The sequence below is a fragment of the Meriones unguiculatus genome, chromosome 1 (assembly GCF_030254825.1).
Source record: "Meriones unguiculatus strain TT.TT164.6M chromosome 1, Bangor_MerUng_6.1, whole genome shotgun sequence".
In the NCBI taxonomy this organism is placed as follows: Eukaryota; Metazoa; Chordata; class Mammalia; order Rodentia; family Muridae; genus Meriones; species Meriones unguiculatus.
Genome location: NC_083349.1, coordinates 64522441 through 64544285, shown reverse-complemented (window position 1 = coordinate 64544285; position 21845 = coordinate 64522441). Strand labels below are relative to the sequence as shown.

Genomic DNA, 21845 nt, shown 5'->3' with positions numbered 1-21845 from the left:
ACGCAGCCAGTGGTAAACTAATTTAATAGGTATTTATTGTATGTCTATAGTGGTCAATGTATGTGACACTGCCATTGAAATAGGTCAGCTTTCTACCCAGATGTTCCAGGCTCTGGAACTATGATGTTTAAAGATACTAGCACCTTAATAACTTCTTCTATACCTACCAGATAACTTGAAAATCACTGCTTATGAGAAAGACTATTAACCATTTCACCTAAACAAGCTTGTCTCTTCTCAAAAACATCATGATAGGACTATTGAAAGTGGTTCTTCTTAGCAAATCACCGTGCAAGGCACTTTCTCCTAACTACAACTCAGAATCACGAATCTGTATTATTATACCCCAAAATAGAGATATAGTATAAACCTCCTTCCTTTTGACTATGGTAATCCAAGCTGTAATTACTTTTTTCTTGATCCTCTGCGATAGGCTGCTAATGACCAAAACCTTTCTCCATTTCTACCTGGCAATCCACACTTCACATGGTAGGCCTTTATTTTATTTTAATTTTTTATTTAAATTTTTTTAGTAGACCATTTAAAAAATCAATTTTATTGAAGTAAAATGTACATAAAAAGCATAAGTTAATTTTGACAAATGTGTATGCTATGTAATTTCCATCACTCTCAAAATTTCATTTTTTGTTCTTCTGCACTTAGAAACACACATCTGATCCTAGATGAATACCATGTCTCTTTCATTTATCAAATACTAGAGTTTTTCATTTCACCATTTTTATCAAATGGTGTCATATAAAAGCTTAAATATGCATCATTCACCTAAGCTTTCTGATGGCTTTCTAGTTTAAGTACACTATTGAAAATGGTTCTTCTAGCAAACACACTTTATCCTAACGTGGCTGGTCCCCAGTGACCTGTGTCTGTTCCTTCTATTTAGACTGACCCATACAATCCTTTTCTCTTTGCTTCAGATCCTTGCTTTTTAGGTGGCTTTCATGAGTATCCAGTGATGTCTAATCTGTTATTCTGACCTTTTTCTTTATAATTCCTACTATCTGACATCAGCACATTTATATTCTGACTTTCTTTCCTGTCTTCCTTTGTTAAATGTGAGCTCCAAGATTACAAAGACTAGGACCATAACAATTTCAAAATTCTACACCACAAAATTCTGCACTATGCTACATACAAACTTGCCTCATGGTGGATTCAACACCCGTGCTATGTCTATGTGTTTTGTATGGTGAACGTGGTCACCTCGCCGGAAGGTGTCCGACTCTCAGATCTGATTTTAGGAGATGTTGGATATTTCCTCCATCAGTTATACTGAAAACTTTGTTGTCATATTTTCCTTCTGAACTCATGGGCTGACACTGACCCCATTTTTAACAGAATCAAGAGATTCGTGGAGATTAAATAGACTTGAATGATTGGGATTTAGAGGGACGCACCCCAGGAGTCTGTGGATCTTCCTTCATTAATTCCATTACTCCAAGCAATTCAACATAAGCTTTATAAACTAGGAGCAAGGAGGGGAAACTGACAAAGAGAGTAGAAAAGAGAGGCCTAAATCACTTTACAAAATTTTGCCAAAAGCACAAAATAGGAAAGAAAAATCTTTGAACCATAGGAATGCCTAGAGTGGAAACAAAAAACAAAAAACAAAAACAAAACAAACAAAAACACCACATTCTAAGGCTTGGGAGGCAGTGGCAGAGAGGAGATATAAAGTGATTTTAGATTGTGGGTACTTGGAAGGTGGCAGTGTCACTGAAAACAGAGAGCAGTGATTAGAAAAGAGATTTTCCAGTGGGTTTGTTACAAACGTGAAAAAAGTCTAGAATTACAGCCCCAAATGGAATGTCCCTGGTAAAATGTATTCTGTAGAATAAGACACCCAGAGTAATTTGGGGCTGTATTTTTAGAACTTTCAGACTGATTGCTTGGAGGCTCAGGTGGAATTTCTTTCTTCTGAAGACTGCATTGTACAATTAGATAGGGTATTACAGGTCATGGTCCATCTTTCTTCAGAATCTTAGAACTGAGCTTCCAAGAGGCGATGTGTGAGCACCCCTGAGCCTGTGACAAATACTTGGGCCTCTGAGGAAAAGCACAGTTTCTGTGGAGAGAGATCCTGACTTCCTTATGGGTTCGTTTAATTAATTTTTCTTTAGACTGGAGCTGAGCAGAGGGATGTTGTGAGAGATCCCTAATTCTGTAGACATTGACTCTACATGTTGTATTGGACTGAGGTGGGACTGGACATCCCATGCTCGAAGAAGAGATTTTAGGGCTCCCACTTCTTTGTGAAGTCAATGTTTACCAAATACGAAGTGTATTCTTACCTACAGTTTAGAATAAGAGATGTACCAACTCATGTATACTTGGGAAAGTATTGGAGAATGCTATTTTGGGACTGAGTAGCTCTCTGTGCCTAAGGAAAGTTCTGACCTGTGTTTCCAGTATTCCGTTCATATTAGTAGCCATGCAGTTGAGTTATTATGAGATATGAGTTACCACAAAATGTAAAGGATGGAGAAAAAATAGACTTGAGACTGGTTGTATATGAAACCATCCTTAATGGTTTGTCAAGTTTATGTGTTTATTGGTGGAGTAGCATTGGGTGATGGTTCCCCATTGTGCTTGAAACACAGAAGACAATTAATGGATCATGGAAGATCACTGCACTAAATACAGTAAGCTAAGGTACTGAAGACAATCAGCATTTGTTGTTACTTACATATGAAGTGTAAGTAGTGATGCTCTCAGTGTTGAAGAGAAAATGTTCTTTCCCAGAGGCTGGGGAGTTCTAGAAAGGGGAAGTTAGTCAAGAAGATGCCTAGACAAGGACCACAGCTGATACCCTGTCTCAGAAAACCAACCAATCAAACAATAAAATACACAAAACACGGAGGGTTCAGTGTTTCAATTAGACAGGAGGATTAAATGATATGTATCCAAGATGAAGAAACAATGAGTTGATTTACTCTAGCTAGGTATTTATGGTGCACTTATACTGGTCAAAATAGCTTTGTTGGATAAAAGACTAGAGGGTTGACAAAGAAAGACCATTTGATCTGGAAGTTCACTAGTCAGCTTCAGGGGTTGAGTAATCCCTGGAATCAAATGAAACTCTGCACATGCTTTTCCTCCCTTTGCATGGTCTTTCATGAAGATCCAGTTCTCAAGATGCCTTGTACCTTAGCGTGAAAAGGTTAGAGACTGTGAACCTGGTATCTCAGAGATACTAGGAAGATTTATAATCTGTCATGGCTGATGAGTCGATGTGAATAAAGACACCAGGACAGTTTCTGACTGTGGATGCTGGTCACCTCATCTTTTGTAAGTCAGCTGCGAGGACCTTGTTGGTACATTCTCACATTTGCTTTGATGGGAGGAAGGGAATAGATATTAGGAAGTACCCTTGATACATGCCACGCTGTGTTTATTGTGATGGGCATGACTCTGGAATGATAACGACAGCGACTGTATCCGTGATCATAAAGTGGGCAGGCTACACCTGTTTGCCAATGAGCGAAATAAAGGCAGGAAAGCAAGAAGGGGGAACATGCCCCTTCCTGGCCAAAGTAACAAGAATTCAGCAGCCTAATTTCACATCCTCCATGAACTTCAGACAGTGTGATGTTCCTTAAATAAAGCTTGGTGTTTGCTTGTCACGGCTTAACTTTGCTATGTCATGGCCTAGAGGCGTCTTTTGACACAGAGGCCAGACATAGCAAAGCTAAATAACAATTACCGCTGTTTGTTTTCTTGAGACATTGATGTCAGCTATATAAACATTCTGATAAATAAAATGAAAGAAACAGAAGAAAAAATGACATGGAAAATTCTTCAAGTACCAGCTGGGGGCAATCCAGCATTACAAATGTGGGAGAGGAAGAAAAGCCAAGACAAGATCACTTCTAAACCATGCTGCAGCATGAGCCGGTGCCTTTTCTTCTCAAGTTAATGTCTTAGCCCTCTAAAAGCCAGGGCCCTGGACCAGTTTTGAGATAACTGATTGAAAATGTCCTCTTATCTTTGTTATCACACATTTCTATACGAAGTGATTATTAGTTTAGATGCCAACCGAGCTTCACAGTCTTCCAACTGATGCAAGCAGCTGGCTCAGTGCTGTGACCTGGATACTCCCCTCTATAGGCATGTGCGCTTTGTTAAGTGATTTAACTAGCTTTCTATGAAATTTCTATGTCTAGGGATAATGCCCAGGCTGTACAGCACTCCTTGGAATACTATAGAGATGATGGCATCTTTACTCGTATTGACTTATATTAGGTTCATTCCTTTCTCATTCTCAGTAAAACCATAATACAACCAAAAAGCATCCTTGCTGTTATAAACCTTTATTATCCTTTAAAAATTATAAGCAAGATACCACAGGAGGTGCAATGTAGAACTTAATATATTTTCATTTTTAGGCTGAGTGAAATATAATTGTATTGTACCTAAAATAGATCTTTCTGGATTACTCATAGTAAAATAGATGTTGGTAGATCAGACAAAGGGAGATCTATAAACACTACAGGTGACAGAAAACTCCCATGGTGTGATGGTTCCACTTGTCCTGTCTTAGCATAGCCTAGAAGCCCCACATCATTACCATGGCTCCCTTCAGCAATTCCTGTCCATCTCCTGATGGTCAGAGAGAAGCTGTGTTTGGCTGTGGTGCCTTCTCTTTCAGGAGCTCTCCGTTCTCTTTCAGAACATTATGAAGATGAAACCTTCCTCTAAAGTGTTACATGAGGATTTCATGCAAACCAAGCAGGTCATTGTTCCTTAAGGGCAGGACTCTCTGTTGTCACTGAGGACTCTTTTACCCTGTTGTGACCTGTGATTTTATTTTGTAGTGTTTGGCTACTTTTAGTCCCGAGTTTCATTTTTACTTTGTCATTTATTCTATCCTCTATAAATTTAATCATTGCATTTCTGAAGCTCTCTGAATATTTACTAGCTTAGACTTACAGGGCAGTATAAAAGTAATAACTGAGGTACACTGGTTTCCAAAACTCAATTCAATAAGATTAGAAAGTAATCTTCCTGAAAGATGAAAGGAACTCTGTGTTCAAACACAGGCTTGTAATTTTTTAAATTGATTTATTTGTTATTTATACAGCACACCAGAAGAGGGCACCAGATCACACTATAGATGGTTGTGAGCCATCATGTGGTTGCTAGGAATTGAACTCAGGACCTTTGGAAGAACAGCCAGTGTTCTTAACCTCTGAGCCATCTCTTTAGCCCCAGGCTTGTATTTTTGACAGTTCGGTACATGGACTACTTTAAACAAGATTCATATAAAAAACACTATCCACTTTTGGAAAACTGTTGCTTTCTTAATTGGAAAATTTGGTCAAGGCCTCTAAGCATAGATAACAAATACCTAAAAATTTCATTTAAAGTAAATTGCTATTACTAGTGTGTTTTGTTCATAAGATTGACTTTTGTACTGAATAAACCAAAAGGGATAAGGATAAGAGAAGGGATAACTATGATTAAAGTGTGTTGTGTGCGTGTAAAAGAATGACAATGGTGAACCTCATTAGTTTGTACAATTAATGTGCACTCAAAAAAGAGAATCTGGTGGCAAGAGAGTGTCAGTTATTTTCAGATGTTACGACAGTTTCAGGTCTTATGCGCAATTTTCTATGCTGAGATCATGTCTTGCAGTGTGAGTGACTGAGCTGCCAACTGATTTCTTTCAAGTCCTCCCAGGTCAACTCACTGCAGTCTCACAGTTTCCCATCCCATTGCTCATTTAGTCTTACCCTGTTAGATACTGTGATGCGGTAGGCTTGAACTTTTCAAAAGCCTACCTTATTTAAGGTTCTTAGATGCCTGTACCTCTCTTCCATCCCCCTGACTCTAGTTAGGAGAGAAAGCAGGGTAGAAGAGACAAGAGACACAGACCTCTCTATCTACTCCCTGCTGATTAAGGTTGTTGGGTTCTTTAGGGTAACACCAGTTTCAAACATCCGGATTCCAGAAGTCCAGTCAAATAGCAAATGGTAGCAGCAACCTCAAAATGTTCTCTGGAGCCTTTCTCTCTAGGAGCCAAGCGATGCAAATGATGCAAACTAGAGCAAAGTGATGCAAAGTGACCTCTCTGTCTCTGGGATCTTATGTATATGTTCTCAGAGTCTAAACAAGGATGTTTTCCAGCTGGCAACAATCACACCCCTTGCATGAGGTAGTTTCATCACCAGCCTCTCATGAGTCTGTTTTCAGGGTTGATAATGCATTTCTACATCCCACACTTGGGACCAAATCCACAGCATATTCTCATAACACATCTGAGCTTTTAAAGAAACTGAAACTTCCACTACATGATACTCACCCCATCCCTTTGTTATTACTCTTGTCCCAAATGTCCTCTCAAATATCTTGGTCATTTCACTTGAATCCACAAGCTACCTATTTCTGCTTCAGGTTGTACTCTTTTCTTAGAAGCCAGGCTTTTAATTTTTTTTTTAATTGTAAAAATTTCCAACACTTATTTACTTACCTTTCATTTTGATGTGTTTTATTTGAGTTTATTTTCTTTATATTCCAAGAACCATCCCCTCTTTCCTCTCCTTTCAGTCTCCTCCTTCCCCCTCTCCCTCCTCCCTCTTATCCTTTTTCCCTTTTGCTCCAGAAAAGGGAAGCCACCTCCTTCCTGGGTACCAACCCTCTGAAGCATATCAAGTCACATCTGGACTGAACATTCCCTCGTTCACTAAAGCCAGGCAAAAAAGCCCTGGCAGGGGAAAGTGATCTAAAAGCAGGCAATAGAGTCATGTTAGAAACAGCCCCCTGTCCCCCACTCAACAGCTGACCCACATGAAGACTAGCCCACCCATCAGCTGCATATGTGCAGGGGGCCTAGAACATGCATGCTCCTTAGTTGGTGTCTCAGTCTCTGTAAGCTCTAGTGGGTCTGGGTTATTTGTCTTTTTTGGTCTTCTTGTGAGGTTCCTATCCCCTCTGGGTCCTTCCATCTTTCCCTCACCAGTTCCACAAGGCAACCCAGAGTTCTGTCCCATGCTTGGCTGCAAGTTCCAGCATCTGTCTCAATCTTTTATGGCTGGAGCCTCCCAGAGGACAGTCAAGTTAGGCTTCTGTCTGGAAGCATAGCAGAGCATCATTAATAGCATCAGGGGCTGGCTATCTACCAGGGGGTGGGTCTCAGGTTGGGCCAAGCATTGGTTGGACATTCCCTCAATCTATGTTCCCTCATTATCCCTGCACTTCTTGTAGGCAGGTAATCTTTGGATCACAGGTTTTGAGGGTGGGTTGTGTTCCCCTTCTTCCACTATTCCTGCCTGGCTAGGAGGTGGTCACTTCAGTCTTCATGCCATCTCCTGAACCCCTAGGAGTCTCAGCTAGAGTCACATCCATATCTTCTGAGGAGCCTACCCTGCTGAAGGCCTCCAGCTTGTCAAAGAGATGCCCCCTTAGTTTCCCTTCTCTCTCCCAGCCTTCTCACCTCCCATCCCTGTTCTCCCACATCTGATCCTCACCCTCCTTCCCCTCCCCCCCATTCCATCCCCTGCCCAGTTCCCTCTCTTCATCCACTTCTGCTGTCTATTCTGTTTCCTCTTCTGAGTGACATTCTGGCAGCCTCCCTTGGGCCTTCTTTGATACTTAGCTTCTTTGGGTCTGTGGATTACAGTATGGTTATCCTGTACTATAGATTTAATAACCACTTATGAGTACATACCATGTGTGTTTTTGGGTGTGGGTTACCTCACTCAGAATAATCTTTTCTAGTCCCATCCATTTGCCTGCAAATTTTATGATTTCCTTGTTTTTAATAGCTGAGTGGTATTCCACTGTGAAAATGTGTCACCAATTTTTATACATTCTTTGGTTGAGGAGCATCTAGGTTATTTCCAGTTGGAAAACAGTCTCAATTCCAAAGTGGCCCTTGTCTATTCACCATCTAGAATCTTTATAATTTTTATTGTTTCTATTCTTATGAAGATTAAAATACATTCTTTACCCAATAATCAATGAAAAGATATCATGACCTTTTAGAAATACTTTGTAATGCAGAAACTAAATTTAGTTCGTAATTGTTTTATCAGTTCTACCTAGTATTATACAGTTAATAAAATGTTTATCACACATTATACATATATAATTTAAGTAAGTTAGAATTGTCATTGAAGGTGTTTTCTTTTTTTGCCCACCAGAAAGCTGTCATATACTTGGTTGACACAAGACATTTGTGAAAGCAGTAATGATGGCTGGTGAATGGGTGGCCTCAGTGGGAGGATAAAAACTGTTTATAATTGAAGGTAGAATGGATAAGAAGATGGATAGATAGACATATTTCTGTCCTTTTGGTTTAGTTGTTGTTGATGTTGTGTGTATGTTTGCTTTTAAAAAACGAGACAGGGACTCTATAGGTACCCCTGAAACTTCCTCTGAGGATCAGGTTGACCCTGTATTTGTAGCAATGTGCCTATCTTCAGAACCCTAAATGGCCTTTTCGATTCTGTGCACATATGACATTTGATTCTCTTCTTCCTAGCCTTATTGTTCACTACACCTTCATCTGAAGGTCTCTGAGAATCCCTACACTTCTGGGATCATTGCCAGCAGAGACACAGCCCCGAGTATTATAGTTGCATCAGGTAAGGAGAGTGCATGCTTTTCTTGCTATTATACATGTGTTTATTTTAAGTAACTAGACATCTGTGCTTGGAATTTAATGAGCAAGCTAAAAATATTTCTGAAAGCCACCTAAACCGTTGACCCTGAAGTCAGTCTACTTAAAATCCCTGATTAGAAGGAAAGTTTGCAGTTGAAATTCTGCTCAGGCAGGGCAAACAACTGATGTGATTTGTTCTTGGCCTTTTTAGAAAGTTCCTCCTGCTAATGGCATGCACTCTTTCTAGGTAATATAGGGTCTGAGTTGTCAGACAGCGACATCAGCATGTTTGTGTCTTCTGATGCAGGGAACACTTGGAGGCAGGTAAGGAAAGACCTGGTCTGGGTTGCACTGCTCACGTTCTAACAGCATAATTGCCCAATATATTTCAAATATACAAATCTAAAGGTAGCATTGTACATAAATCCTGGCACAAATAATGTGGTTCCCCCCTTTTTCTAATGCAAGTTTGAGATGAATCAAGTCAAGCTTATGCACATTGATATTTTTGTACTTTCATAAAGATTCTTCTTAACAAAGATCCACATATAAACACATCTTCAATAAAGTTGGAGAGGATTTTTATGTAAAAGAAAATAGAACCCCCAAGTCTATCATATAAGAAACTTAGATCCTGCCAGGTGGATTGCACACATATAGCTGAGCTTTCTTTCTAAGTTCTTGTCTGGAAGAGAAACAAAAATAGCCATCTCCCAGGTGGTGTTCTGAGGTATTTAAATCTCATGTGTAAATGACACAGTAATAACTATCAGACTGCATATGTTCAATAAATACAAATGGAGCCACTTTAAGCCAGTGTGTTTAGCTTAACTGCTTCGTGCCTTTCTTCTGAATGAAAATTAGATTTCAACAGCTGATATAATAGGCATTTAATGAGATTTATCTACCATAACAAGGTATGAGCCTAATGTATAACTGTTATACCTCAGTAAATATGTTTTAATAAGCCTCTGGTGCTTAATTATCATATAACAACTAGCATTATAAATTGAAAACTAATGCATGAGCAATCATAACCTAACAATGAGCTCACTCTGCTTGAAATGTCACACGAGAGTTGGACATAATAGTTTAGTGCTCATTCTTAGTTCTTAGTTTTAAACTCTCAATGATATTTGCATATTTTGACAAACAGCAACACAGAAGAAATGTTGAGGGCTTGAAGGAAGATGAACAATTCTAAAGAAACTTTAGGAGAACAATGCCAAGATTCCATTTTCTTTCTCCTGACACTAACCAAGGCATAGAAATTTCTCCTGCTACAGACTGGGGTCATGTACTGGGTATAAGAATTAATGGCGCTAAAGAGTGCCTGAATGATTACATTCCATTCTGTGCTTCTAGAGAGCCCAAGCTTAGTTCCAAGCACCGACATCCTGAAGTTTATGACCATCTGTAACTCTAGCTTCAAGGTGTTCAATGCCCTCTGCTAGCCTTCTGGCCTCCTGCAATATGACACACACGCACACACACACACACACAAACACAGACAGAGAGACAGAGACAGAGAGACAGAGAAAGAGACAGAGAGAGAGAGAATCAAATAAGAGAGAAATTATGTATGGAGGGTAAGTTGAGATGAGCCAATTATAGCATTTTAGCTGGGAACACAGAATACATCTTGTGTAGAAGAATCAGGAAACCCTTTCCAGAATGTCTCCATTTGACTTTGAATTCTTTCTCGCATATCTTATGAAAGATTCAGTGACAAATGTGACCAAAATTGAAAATTTTATCTATATTAGAACTATTTGAAACTTGTAAGTTCATCTATGAGTCAAATGAGAAGACGTTTCTTTGATGAAGTGTGGGAGTTTGGAGGTTAGTAGTTACATCTGCACGGGCGATGCAGGGCAGTGCGCCCCACTTTCACCCATTGCTATCCGAGCTCCCTTGGTCTACCAGCTTTAGTATACAACAGAGACTATTGTTCTAAACTGTCTCCAGGTTTCCTTACACCCAGATGTGTACACTTCCTTACAGCTTCCCAGTGCCCTAACGTCATCTATAGCGGCAGCAATGAATAAGTACTGCCATGAAGATAGAATATAGATGTAAATATATACTGAATGCGCTTAAGATTAATTTTGTAGGACCATAAAGTTGCCTGATATCGCATCAGTGGGATGTAGCCCATGTTGAGAAGCACTGTTTTACTGCTTGCATTTTCTCAAAGATTAGGGGAAACTTCTTTCTATGAGAGATACTTTAATCTCCTATGTAGTCTGATTCTGTGTGCCCTGACCACCAGGTACAGATGCAATGTATGCCCATGTATTCTTTTGTTTTCTCATCCAGATCTTTGAAGAAGAGCACAGCATTTTGTACCTAGATCAAGGTGGCGTCCTGGTTGCTATGAAGCACACATCTCTCCCAATTCGACACCTTTGGTAAGGGCACTCCAGCTTAGGAAAAATACACATGGTCATTGATGTTTATCAGAATCAGCCCCCGAATCATATGACTGTGATTGTTCCAGCTAACATCTTCTACTAGTACATAATTTACTGTTTGTTCTGTTGAGATAAGATTGTGGCCCATGTTTTTGAGAAGGGGAAGTTGTGGGCAAGTTAGAAGGATGGGCAAGTGTCTCGGCTCCCAAGAGACCGACTGCATTATGGTTTTCAAATGTGGCAGTGCCTGCACCATTTCCTTAGTTCCCAGCCCATCACACAGGGAAACTACTTTCAGGGTCTCTCATAATTTCTGAGCAGCAACAGTACTTGCAATCACTCATCCACAAGGGCATTTCATGAAGTGAGTTTCTACGCAGCTTTGTGCATCCCACACAGAGGCTTGAAGTTCTGCTCCTATCCCGTTTTTTCTGTGTGACTTCCTTAGGTCCCTTTAATGAGGTGATATTATATAAAACTCTCTGTGTCTTGTACTGAAGGATGTCCAAGGCCTAATGTCTGCAGGGTTCTTATTTATACATATTTAGAAGTGGTTCTCTGCATACTGTGCTTGTGCAAAATCTAAAACCTGATTTTACTTCCACTTTTGTGTGTATTAATGACCTCAGGAGAAAACTTCAAAAGATGAGCAAGTGCAAATATTGAGGGGAGGCACCTGCAGAGGAAGATGGAGTAAAACGTAGCCTCCTGTGCAGTGGTCTCAGCTGATGCTCAGGCTGCTATATCCAAATACCACAAAAAAGAGAACTCATGGACAACAAAAAGTCATTTCATGGCTTTGTGTGCTCAAAGTATAAGCTAAAAGTTCTGGCCAAGTCCATGTCTGCTGAGGAACCACTTTCTGATTCCCAAATGGTGCCTGTTGCTGTGTTTCCACATGGTACAAAGGACAGGGCAGTCCAAGGCTTTTCCTATGAGACAGCAGGTTCATTCCTAAGGACTCTACCCTTTTGACCTCACTCTCCCCAAGTATCCCTTTCCTAATACCATTAGTAATTAATTTTTAGCATATGGACTTTGAAGCGAACACAGACATTCATATTACAATAGACTAAGAGAGGTGCAGGCTTTCCTTGCCCTCAGCACTCTGTTCTTTTATTCAGTGAGGTCATGTAATATAAGTGAGGCTTTCTTATAAGATGATCACTTAAAGTTGGATTTGTTAAATTTTTGTCAAACTTGCTTGTTGTCTATGCCCAGTACCAACAATAAGACATTGCAGATTTGGAGATAATTCCATGATTTAAGAACTTAAAATATCTAAATTATTTCCTGCCATTAAATTATTCCCATCTCATGTAGCTCTCCCTTATTCATGCCTCAGCATATCTGGTTATAGTAGCTGAAGTATCTTTGTTATTCTCTTTTGATATAATGAAATTATTTATTTGTAATGAAGTCTCACTTTGTTATTATTTTTCTGCTGGTAGCTAATATCTTGTTTTACCCAGAGATATTACCTTTTACCTTTGACATGTGATAACTGTTAAACTGTTTTGCCACTAGGTTGAGCTTTGATGAAGGGAGATCTTGGAGCAAATACAGTTTCACATCCATTCCACTTTTTGTGGATGGGGTTTTGGGGGAGCCTGGAGAAGAAACACTAATCATGACGTAAGTGGTGTGGTGCAATCCCTTCATACAATGACACAGAAAGCACAGAGAGGTGTTTGGGAGTTGAGCCTGTTGGATTTGTTAGTTTGGAAGTTATTGGCAATATTAGTACATCTTAGTTCAAGAACCTCTAGCAAAGAAGAAAAAGACCCAAGCAGAGGGATAGTAGGAAGAGAACTGTAATCTTTTCTTTCTGTACTCAATAAGTTTAAGAAAATTAACAAGACCTGTCTTAATAAAAAATAAAGTTATATATTTTTAAAATGTAATGATAATGTGAAAACTGGATATGCAGACAATTCTAGATGTTTAGGGCCATGACATTTCATTTTCCCCTCACTCATTGCCTTATATAATTGTGAGGCAGATCAAGGAAACTAAGAGAATGACTAGCTTTGCAAGGCTGAATTTTACACTAACTTTTGTCTGAAAAGTAATGATCATTAATTCATGAGAGACTTGATTAATGACTCAACTGCCTATGGGATTCAAAACTTGAATTGAATTTGCAATATGAAACTTTTAGTCCCTTCTTTTAGAAAATTGGCCATGGAAAAACCTGGAAACATATTCCTTTGTAGTTGATCCAAAATCAAAGTGAACAATTGACACATATGTAAACCTCCTCACTTAACAATGACATAAGACAAGAAAAATCTAATGCCCAGTAGCCATACTTTCACTTTTGTATGCGGCAAACACAGCTAGAGGTACTCAGTAGCTTGCTTTTCTTCAGTCTTTGTGTTTTCAAAATACAGTTTCGCAGACAGAGAAGGTGATTGGAAAGGCTACTTTGTAAACTTTATGCACACTTATGTCTAGTGAATCCCCACAGTGGAGCAGGATTCCCACCATGAGAGCAGTTGTAGTTACTTGATCCTATTGTACACTTTCTGAAGGACCTGATAAGGAGATAATAGAATATGGAAGCCAGAGGACCAGACATATTAACAAGAAAATCTAGAAGTTTATGCTGGAAGACTGAGATTATAATATTTTTGATTATTTCTCCAGACATTTTCTAAATCATTGTTGTGACTTTAAACCAAATACTCTGGGCTCTGGCTTTCTTGGTTGCTAGTGACATGACTTTGCTTTTTCTGTCTTGCAAAAAGAAAATCTTTGAGCTTCAATATATGCATCTGCAAAAGGCAGTTAATGATATAGCCTTCTTTTCATAAATGTATTTGGCCATTAGATGTGATCTATGTCATGTAAGCAGTACGCCATCTTTACAGCAGGTGATGTAATACAAACTATTCTTACTAATGTTATTATATTTATGATTGTGACTGTCTATCACTGTAAACCCTGTAGAGTGTTTGGACACTTCAGTCACCGCTCTGAGTGGCAGCTGGTCAAAGTGGACTATAAGTCCATTTTTGATAGACGCTGTGCTGAAGAAGACTACAGACCATGGCAATTACACAGCCAGGTAAGGGTTAGAGAGATGAGACTAAACCTTGTGAAGAAGGCAGAGGCAGTGTCGAAAAACTGCTACTCCTTAAGGCTTAAGAATCGGAGTTCTCAGGTCCACAATGTCCATTTCATTCTTCCATGTTTTATGTCTCACAGCATAAGCAAACACAACATTTATATCCCGTTGTGGAGTTTTTTGTTTTGTTTTGTTTTGGTTTGGTTATGCTAGGACAGAGTAAGATAAAAATTCAAATGGCTTTTACTTAGATGTACATCTCACAATGAAATACCAAGTCAGCACTGAGCACCAAACATAATTTGTCTCAGTGTCGCATAGGGCTGCATGATAGAGGCAGAGTGAGCGATGGTTTTTCAGTTCCAACGAGCAAACAGAGCTAAGGCATGGAATAATCAAGCCAGGCTGGGTGAGTGATGCTGGAAGAGTCCTTCCGCATTTCCCTGATTCCCAAGGAGTCTATAGCGGCTCCTGCCTCCTCTGAGATACATACAGTATAAGAATGTGAAATTGTTAATAGAAAACTGTCCTCCATCATCCCTCCCAGTCATTCATCTTAGGTCACAAGCCTTGGAGGAGAGCTTCTCTCTTTGATTTCCCAAGGCAGAAGTCAATCTGCAGGCCATTCAGAGGATACGGTAGACACACCCACCAGGAAGTTGTGCCCACATTCAGGCAGTAAAACATCGTACACCCATACGCTGACTGAGTAATCTATTTGTACGTGATGTGAAGGTGGGGGGAAGTTAAAGTGAGCTTCATCAATAAAGGCCAGGGATAATGCATTAAAAAAAAATCTCCTCTGAATTTTCACAAACACAAAGGTGCTGTGTGTGATTGTGGGTGCATTAGCATTAGCAAGGCACACTCACTGTATTCAGAGGCTCAACAATGGCTTTTTTACCCATGTGACTGTTGTTTTTCTCTTTAGGATCCATGCACATTGTGATAGTCACAACTTTTATTGATTGATTGATTGACTGATTGGGAAAAGATTGTATTTAGCTTTCTTTCCTGTCTGGTAGCTGATCATAAAATAAGTGCTATAAAACTATGTGGAAAGAAACATAATAAATTGAAATAAAATGGACATTTATGTTTCTTAGCAATGCTCCCATTATTTCATGTGCTCATAAAAGGACCAATTGTATAAATCCTTTGTAATACGAAAACTGAACTTAATCTTTATAGGTTAGCAAATAATTTGTAAGTTGGAGGTTATTACACATTCCTGTGTGCCCTTCATTGCACTAAGCCTAACACTTTGACAAACAAAGTCTTGCTTGCTATATAAGGAGTTAAGGCTAGTATTAGAAAAATCTGCATTGTTTTGGGGGGCTGCATTTGTGCTCCTACTTCACAACATGCATTGTATTTATATTAAAGTTTGTGCATACCTCCCCAAACCATATTGCATTGCAATAGAAGCCTAACTTACATGCTCGATATTGTGTGATATTTGTCTCCTTGCAGGGGGAAGCATGCATTATGGGAGCCAAAAGGATATACAAAAAGCGGAAATCTGAGCGGAAGTGTATGCAAGGAAAGTATGCAGGAGCCATGGAGTCTGAGCCGTGCGTGTGTACAGAGGCAGATTTTGACTGGTGAGCTTCTATTGCCACCTGACAGAGCTGTCCAGTAATGTGCTGTTCACGAAGCTCCTCAGGAAAAGCTTAGAGTTGAGAGAGTGGTAACTAAAGCCAAGTGGCATGCCTCATATTTTTATAAAATTCTCTCTTGGCAGAGTCATGGTTTTTATTAGCTGTGTGAATGTGTTTTCTCAAAAGAAAACAGTTTCTTCATTGAATTTTAAGAGGCCTTATAATTATTTTCATACTGATGATGGGTTCTCAGAAGAAAAAAAAAAAGGAGCAGCCAGACCTTTCTCAAGCTGCTTTAGATAGCAGCATGTAAAGGAGTAACCGGTGTTCTCAGAGAGCAAATATGTTTATGAGCCACAAAAATTCTTTCTAGAATCTATCATCCTTGGTCGGCATAATAACCTTAAAAGGCATAAATTCTCTGTCCCTGAATATTTTCAATCTGTGGTGGTCAACTAACCACAGCTTATGAGAGTGTTGAGTGACATTTATGAACTCAATGCAAGAGTGGACTCAAATTGACCCTGTGAGCTGAGTGGTAATAGAGCTAGTTTAAACTGGAGAAGCAGAGAGACACTGGGAGGTTCCAGCTAAACACAGAGAGCAGTGAAATTCTTCCCAACCATTCGATAAGCAGAAATCTATATGGTAGAGCCAACAATGTTCTTGCCTTGTTCTTGGTCAAAGTTTTATGTTCAGGTGAAATTGAAAAATTATTGAAGAAGACTAATATTTTCTGTTGCCCTTTTTCTCTTACACTTTTCTTATCTATCTCAGAACATATACTAGAGGAAACAAGAAATACATATTTATGTAAAAGTTAAATGTTTGAAACTTGAACCATATGTAAATTATCAATTCTTGTCATTTTGATTTTAGCTGTACCTGTAACAGGGCACATGTATAATCACCAAAACATGAGTGAATTATGTGAGGTGCACATTCTATACAGGCATCTCACATCATAGAAAAGTTAGTCTTCTTTAATGGTGACCACTAGCGACATTCTCTGAATTAGTGGTGCTGAGAAAGCCTGCCAGTGGTCAAACCAATAACCCACCATTGTTTTCCCTTGTTAGTAAGCAAGGAAAACCAACCAAGAGCCAGCGTTGAAGCTCTTTGCACTTAGCTAGAGGGCATCAGAACTTAAGCAACAGTGGAGCTCATAGGCTTCCCCAACTTGGGTTTCTGTCAATGATGCATAACTGCAATAAATTTCTTTTATTCGTGCACTTCCCTTGGGACTAACACCCATTAAGATACTCACAGAAATACCTAATATGAGATTATAACTCATCCACTACATCCCTCTTTCTGAAGCTTGGCCAATTCTTGATCATCTGTTTATTGAAGTAGAATTTGTGAAGGAAGTCAGTAAGTTACATTACTGGAAGAGCTATGATGTAGCCATTCTTCAGAAAGAGAAAAAAAAAACTTTAGTAGGAAATAGAAAGAAGAGAAAATGGGGATAAGGTATCTCATATTCTGCTTTTTTTTCATGAAAATATTTTTCTCTTTGAAATTTTTTTTCTAAAATATTTTAATATAAGCCAATATTTTTGGTTTTTCAAGGCAAAATGAATATAAGATAAGGAGATGAATTAGGCTTCTTTTTGTGTTCATCTTGCATGTCTGTCTAGTTCAGATCCTTGAATTCCTCTGGTGACAGGAGTCTGTTACCAGTCCCACAGGCTGAAGGAGCAGAAAATGAGTCTTATGTAGTGCTATTGTAAGGTTTCTTGCTCAAATGGATTTTTTTTGTGACTGCATGGTATCTGAAAATATTTTGAATGTTTTGGAAGGCTCACCATTCCCTTGTTGAGCTTCCACTAGTAGCTGGATTTTCTACAGCCTTACTTGACAGTATCGTAATGAAAGATGCTGACTCTGGATGTTCCTTGTTAGCCAGGCTCTCTGGATATTTCCCATGTGCTACTGTGTCATTCTCTAGCTTTTGTAAGGTTTTTTCCTTGAAGTGAACACTGGGTTTTCTAGAAATGGCTATTCTGTAGTCTTCCTATTCATGCTGTGTTGAACCAGGCTCTAATCCAAAGGGTAAGTGCAGAATTTGCAGTTCTAACTGTCCTATGACAGCCCTCAGGGCTGAGCTCATTTCTCCCTATACGCACACCATGTGCCAGCATCTCACCTCTATTACAAAGATGAGCCCATTTTCGTACTAATGCTTGCCCATTGCTTCCTGTGATTTTTCTGTGATTGTGGAGGTAAAATTTGTGGTCCTTTTCTGTGCCCAGTTTTATCTTCCAGAAGCCAAGAATGCCAGAGGCCCCTGGAAGCAAGCATGAATAGAGACTAAGAGAAAAAAAAAAGTTTTTAGCACTTTCAATGCAGAGGCAAGATGTAAGGTAGTTAGTACCAACTGGCTCTGCTAACTGCTGAGGACAAAACTTTTCCTTGGGGAAGTGTTTGAGATACTCCTGAAGGGCATTTTCTTTTTGGCTGTAACTCTGAAGCATATGGCTTGTACACAGGGAAACCTGGCTCTGCTCTACTTGTTACAACCAGATGTTTTGGAAGAGCATCTCAAAGACATCACAGGCAATGAGGACTGTGCCACATGTGGCTATTAACCTCAGCAGTGATGTTTCCACGGAGACACAAGCTCCCAACACAGCCTAGTTCCTAATTCTCTTCCTCATTACACAAAAACAAAGCTTCTCCTTTATCTTAAAGGTGTTTAAATGGGAATATTTCTCCTATAAGATATTTTCATGGTCAATAGATAATGTATAGACTAAAACCCTTAATTTTTAAACAACTTTGCTCATTTTATTGTCTGATTAGAAGTTGGTTGTTGACTACTATGAAATAGTTCTGAATAAGTTCTAAAAATTTTGTCTTGGGTATTTCTGCAACAGTGACTATGGCTACGAGAGACACAGTAATGGTCAGTGCCTGCCAGCTTTTTGGTTCAACCCATCCTCACTGTCAAAAGACTGCAGCTTGGGACAGAGCTACCTCAACAGTACTGGGTGAGTTTCTGTGGGAGTAGCCTTCAGGGGACAAGCTCTGATGACGATTTACACGTGTTACGCTGAAGCTCAGTGCCTTTTAATCACAGAGTGGACTTGTTCTCCTTTAACACAATGCATTTTTTGAAAGAATGGTGTTTCTTGTCACTATATTGCTGCCATTAAACATTTAGTATGTGAGAGAGAAACTGACAGAGAGACAGACAGACAAACACACACACACACACACAGATTGAGAGAGACATGTGTATGCGTGCCTGTGTGTGTGTGTGTGTGTGGGCGCAGGTGACAGGGGTACATGGTTTGGAGGCCAGGGGCTGAACTCAGGTGTCTTCCTCAGTTGCTTCTCAATGGGATTTTTTGAGATAGGATCTCCCACTGAAGATAGAATTCACCAATTCACTATACCGGTTGGCCAATGAGCTTTAGGGATTTATAGTGCCACCGTGCCTAGCTCTTCACATACGTGCTGGTAATCTGAACTACAGTACTTCCTCATGCTCACATAGTATGCTGCCTCTCCAGCCCAGACACTTAAGCTTTTTGGTTTACATATTTAATTTTAAAAAGAGATACAAAGTATGTTGTATATATTTAAAAATCCAATTTAGGTCATCACTCCAGTCCCAGCCCCATTACCCATACAACCGTGATATCTGTGTTGGTGTAGGTTTCCAAACACTTCTTCACATTTAGAAACCATTAATTGCTCCAAGAAAAAATACATAAAATCAACTTGGAAGATTGTTATATGATTTGCTACCAGCTATGTTCTTCTTTAATTTGCCTTTTTCATTCAAAAATATATCTTAAGCATCTTTTCAAATCTGGTTAGTTTGGGCTGTATTTTTATCCCTTTTTTATTCTTATTAAATACTATAGAATTATCTTTTTTTTCATAGACATCTGGGTTATTCTGGTTTTTTCTCTGCCATTATAAACAAAGCTACAATTAACAGTCTCTACCACATCCCCTGGGTATTAAAAACACTCCAAGATAATTAGGGTTTCATTTGTTAATTGGAAGTGTTTTTTCTAGCTTATAGAGAAAAGTACATGCAGCCAACTAATTTCTTCTTAGGCTCACCTATCAGGCATTGCCAATGTTTCTCTCACAAAGATGAAAACGGTAGTTCCTGATCGCATGCGCAGGGGAGTCCTACAGACTAAAGATTCATCTTAACCAACTACCATCCTCCTGAAAACCCAATGCCAGTGGATTCTCCAGAGGGAAACTGAAATGAGAGGAAAGTTGAGAAAGCTCAATTCAGTTAAATGAACATTAAGGCTGACCTGGGTGGCAAGAGCCACTAGAGCCACTTTCTGGAGGACAATGTCAAAGCCTTTAGAATTAAGTAGCCAAGTTGACACCAACTTCACTGCCACCTTTAACCCTTGTCCTCATGCCTAGGCAGGATGGAGCCTCTATCAGCAGGATGAAATGACGAGGGCTCAGGAGTGTAAGATTAGCCTGACAGGACATGCTTGATAGCCTGTTGCTTTTAGACACCTGACTGCCTCACTCTTTGTCGGGTTGCAGAGCACGGAGTACAGACAAACAGTCAGAAGGTGAGCTGCATGAAGTCTTCTAGTGAAAGGTTAATCACTGCAGATCCTAATGAACAAAGCATGGAGCACCACATCTCTGAGAGTGCACCCAGAGATGTGGTGTACTTATTTATTTGTAATGGTTTTCTATGTAGTTAATCTGCTTTTAGAATCAGCTTATTACTCTTTGTACATAGCAGTGCTCCTGCATTCACCCACTTCACCAAGATGGAAAGTTTAAGCAGAGGTTATTATTATGCTCAATAAGAATGTTATTTTGAGGAGACACCAACATTTTTTATCAGCTTAACAGTGTCGAGGTGGAGGGCTGATGGCCAGAATTTAGAAGAGATAGGTGTAATGAGAAGCAAATGAGTGCAAACAGCATCTAGGTGTCCTCCATCTTTGCTGTTTGGTCCAGTGATGTCAGGATTTCTGATGTCCATACATGGAACAGTGTGTCAGCAGCTCTCTGCTGTTTTCCACCGTTGGCTCCCTGTGGCGTTCTCTTTCTGCCCTCACAACTGTCACACGTTATCACAGTCAGAATCCAAACAAAGGGGCTGAAACAGGTGGTCTACCTGAGATGAACTGAGAATGAAGTATAATTGGAGAAGTTTTATTTAGTTCAAAAGAGGGGTGCCTTGCTATTTGCTGTTAATCTTTACCTGAAGTTTGTTTCTTTATGCCTCCGTTTCTTAATCTTTGGGAATTTCCTATTCGCATTTAGTTTATGATTAAATGTGTTAAGGTATAGAGAACATGTAGCCTAAAGCGCATGAAACTCATTATTTTGTAATATATAGATCACACCTATAGCTATTATTTAATGCTTTGTTGTTGTAGATAATATGAAATGACTAATAACATTTATTATTAAATGGCTAAGAAGCCTATAATTATTATGGTGGTTATTATGAACCATCTACCATATCAATAAAAGACACAGACAGCTGATAGATTTTAGATAAACTTTATTTTACCTGGGGCTAGGCAGATATTTTCCTCTAAACTACCTTGTTACTGCCTAGCCTCCATCCCGTGCTATCTGCCTTAATCGTTCCAATTTGAGCTACTACCCATCTATAAGCCCCAAATACTTGCATATGTTTTCCATCTGGGCAGCTCCTCTCCAAGCCATTCTCAGAGTTCTTCCTTCCAGCCCACGTTGCTCCTTTCCTATCCGATGGTGGCTCTTCTTTCTCCTCACCTCTCTCTCCTTCCCATGATCCTTCTAATCTCACAGCCTGCAAACTTTTGCCACACCGTCCTCTGTCTGCCCTCCCCAGGTGTGGAGGTACTTATTTGGCCAATGGCAAGGATTACAAACGTCATTTTTGGGGGTACCTGTGAGTGTCTGCTTATGAAAGACAGTAAGCAGACCTCGGGGTGGGTAATTAACAATCAAATACAAATCACCAGACCATGCTGGGACACTTTCTCTTGAGGAGGGGATTAAAAGAGAAAGAATATTCAGTCTAGACATGCATGATATATTTAATGGCTACTGCAGTGTTAGTACCAGTGGCATATTTAATCTACTTCCCAGGTTCATCTATAAACTGGAAACAGTACTCTCCAAAGATCCATAAAGTCACC

General features: G+C 39.5%; 1 protein-coding gene across 6 annotated transcripts in view; it reads left to right on the top strand.

Annotated features, from left to right (window-relative positions):
- Sorcs1 (sortilin related VPS10 domain containing receptor 1) overlaps nucleotides 1–21845 on the top strand; it is a 510611-nt gene that overhangs the window by 412169 nt on the left and 76597 nt on the right. For all 6 annotated transcript variants that reach the window (XM_060390928.1, XM_021648752.2, XM_021648751.2 and 3 more), the window contains exons 11-17: nucleotides 8501–8603; nucleotides 8868–8944; nucleotides 10940–11031; nucleotides 12562–12669; nucleotides 13987–14104; nucleotides 15578–15708; nucleotides 18585–18698. In XM_060390928.1, the coding sequence (XP_060246911.1) occupies nucleotides 8501–8603; nucleotides 8868–8944; nucleotides 10940–11031; nucleotides 12562–12669; nucleotides 13987–14104; nucleotides 15578–15708; nucleotides 18585–18698 (743 nt within the window). The remainder of the gene's footprint in view (nucleotides 1–8500; nucleotides 8604–8867; nucleotides 8945–10939; nucleotides 11032–12561; nucleotides 12670–13986; nucleotides 14105–15577; nucleotides 15709–18584; nucleotides 18699–21845) is intronic.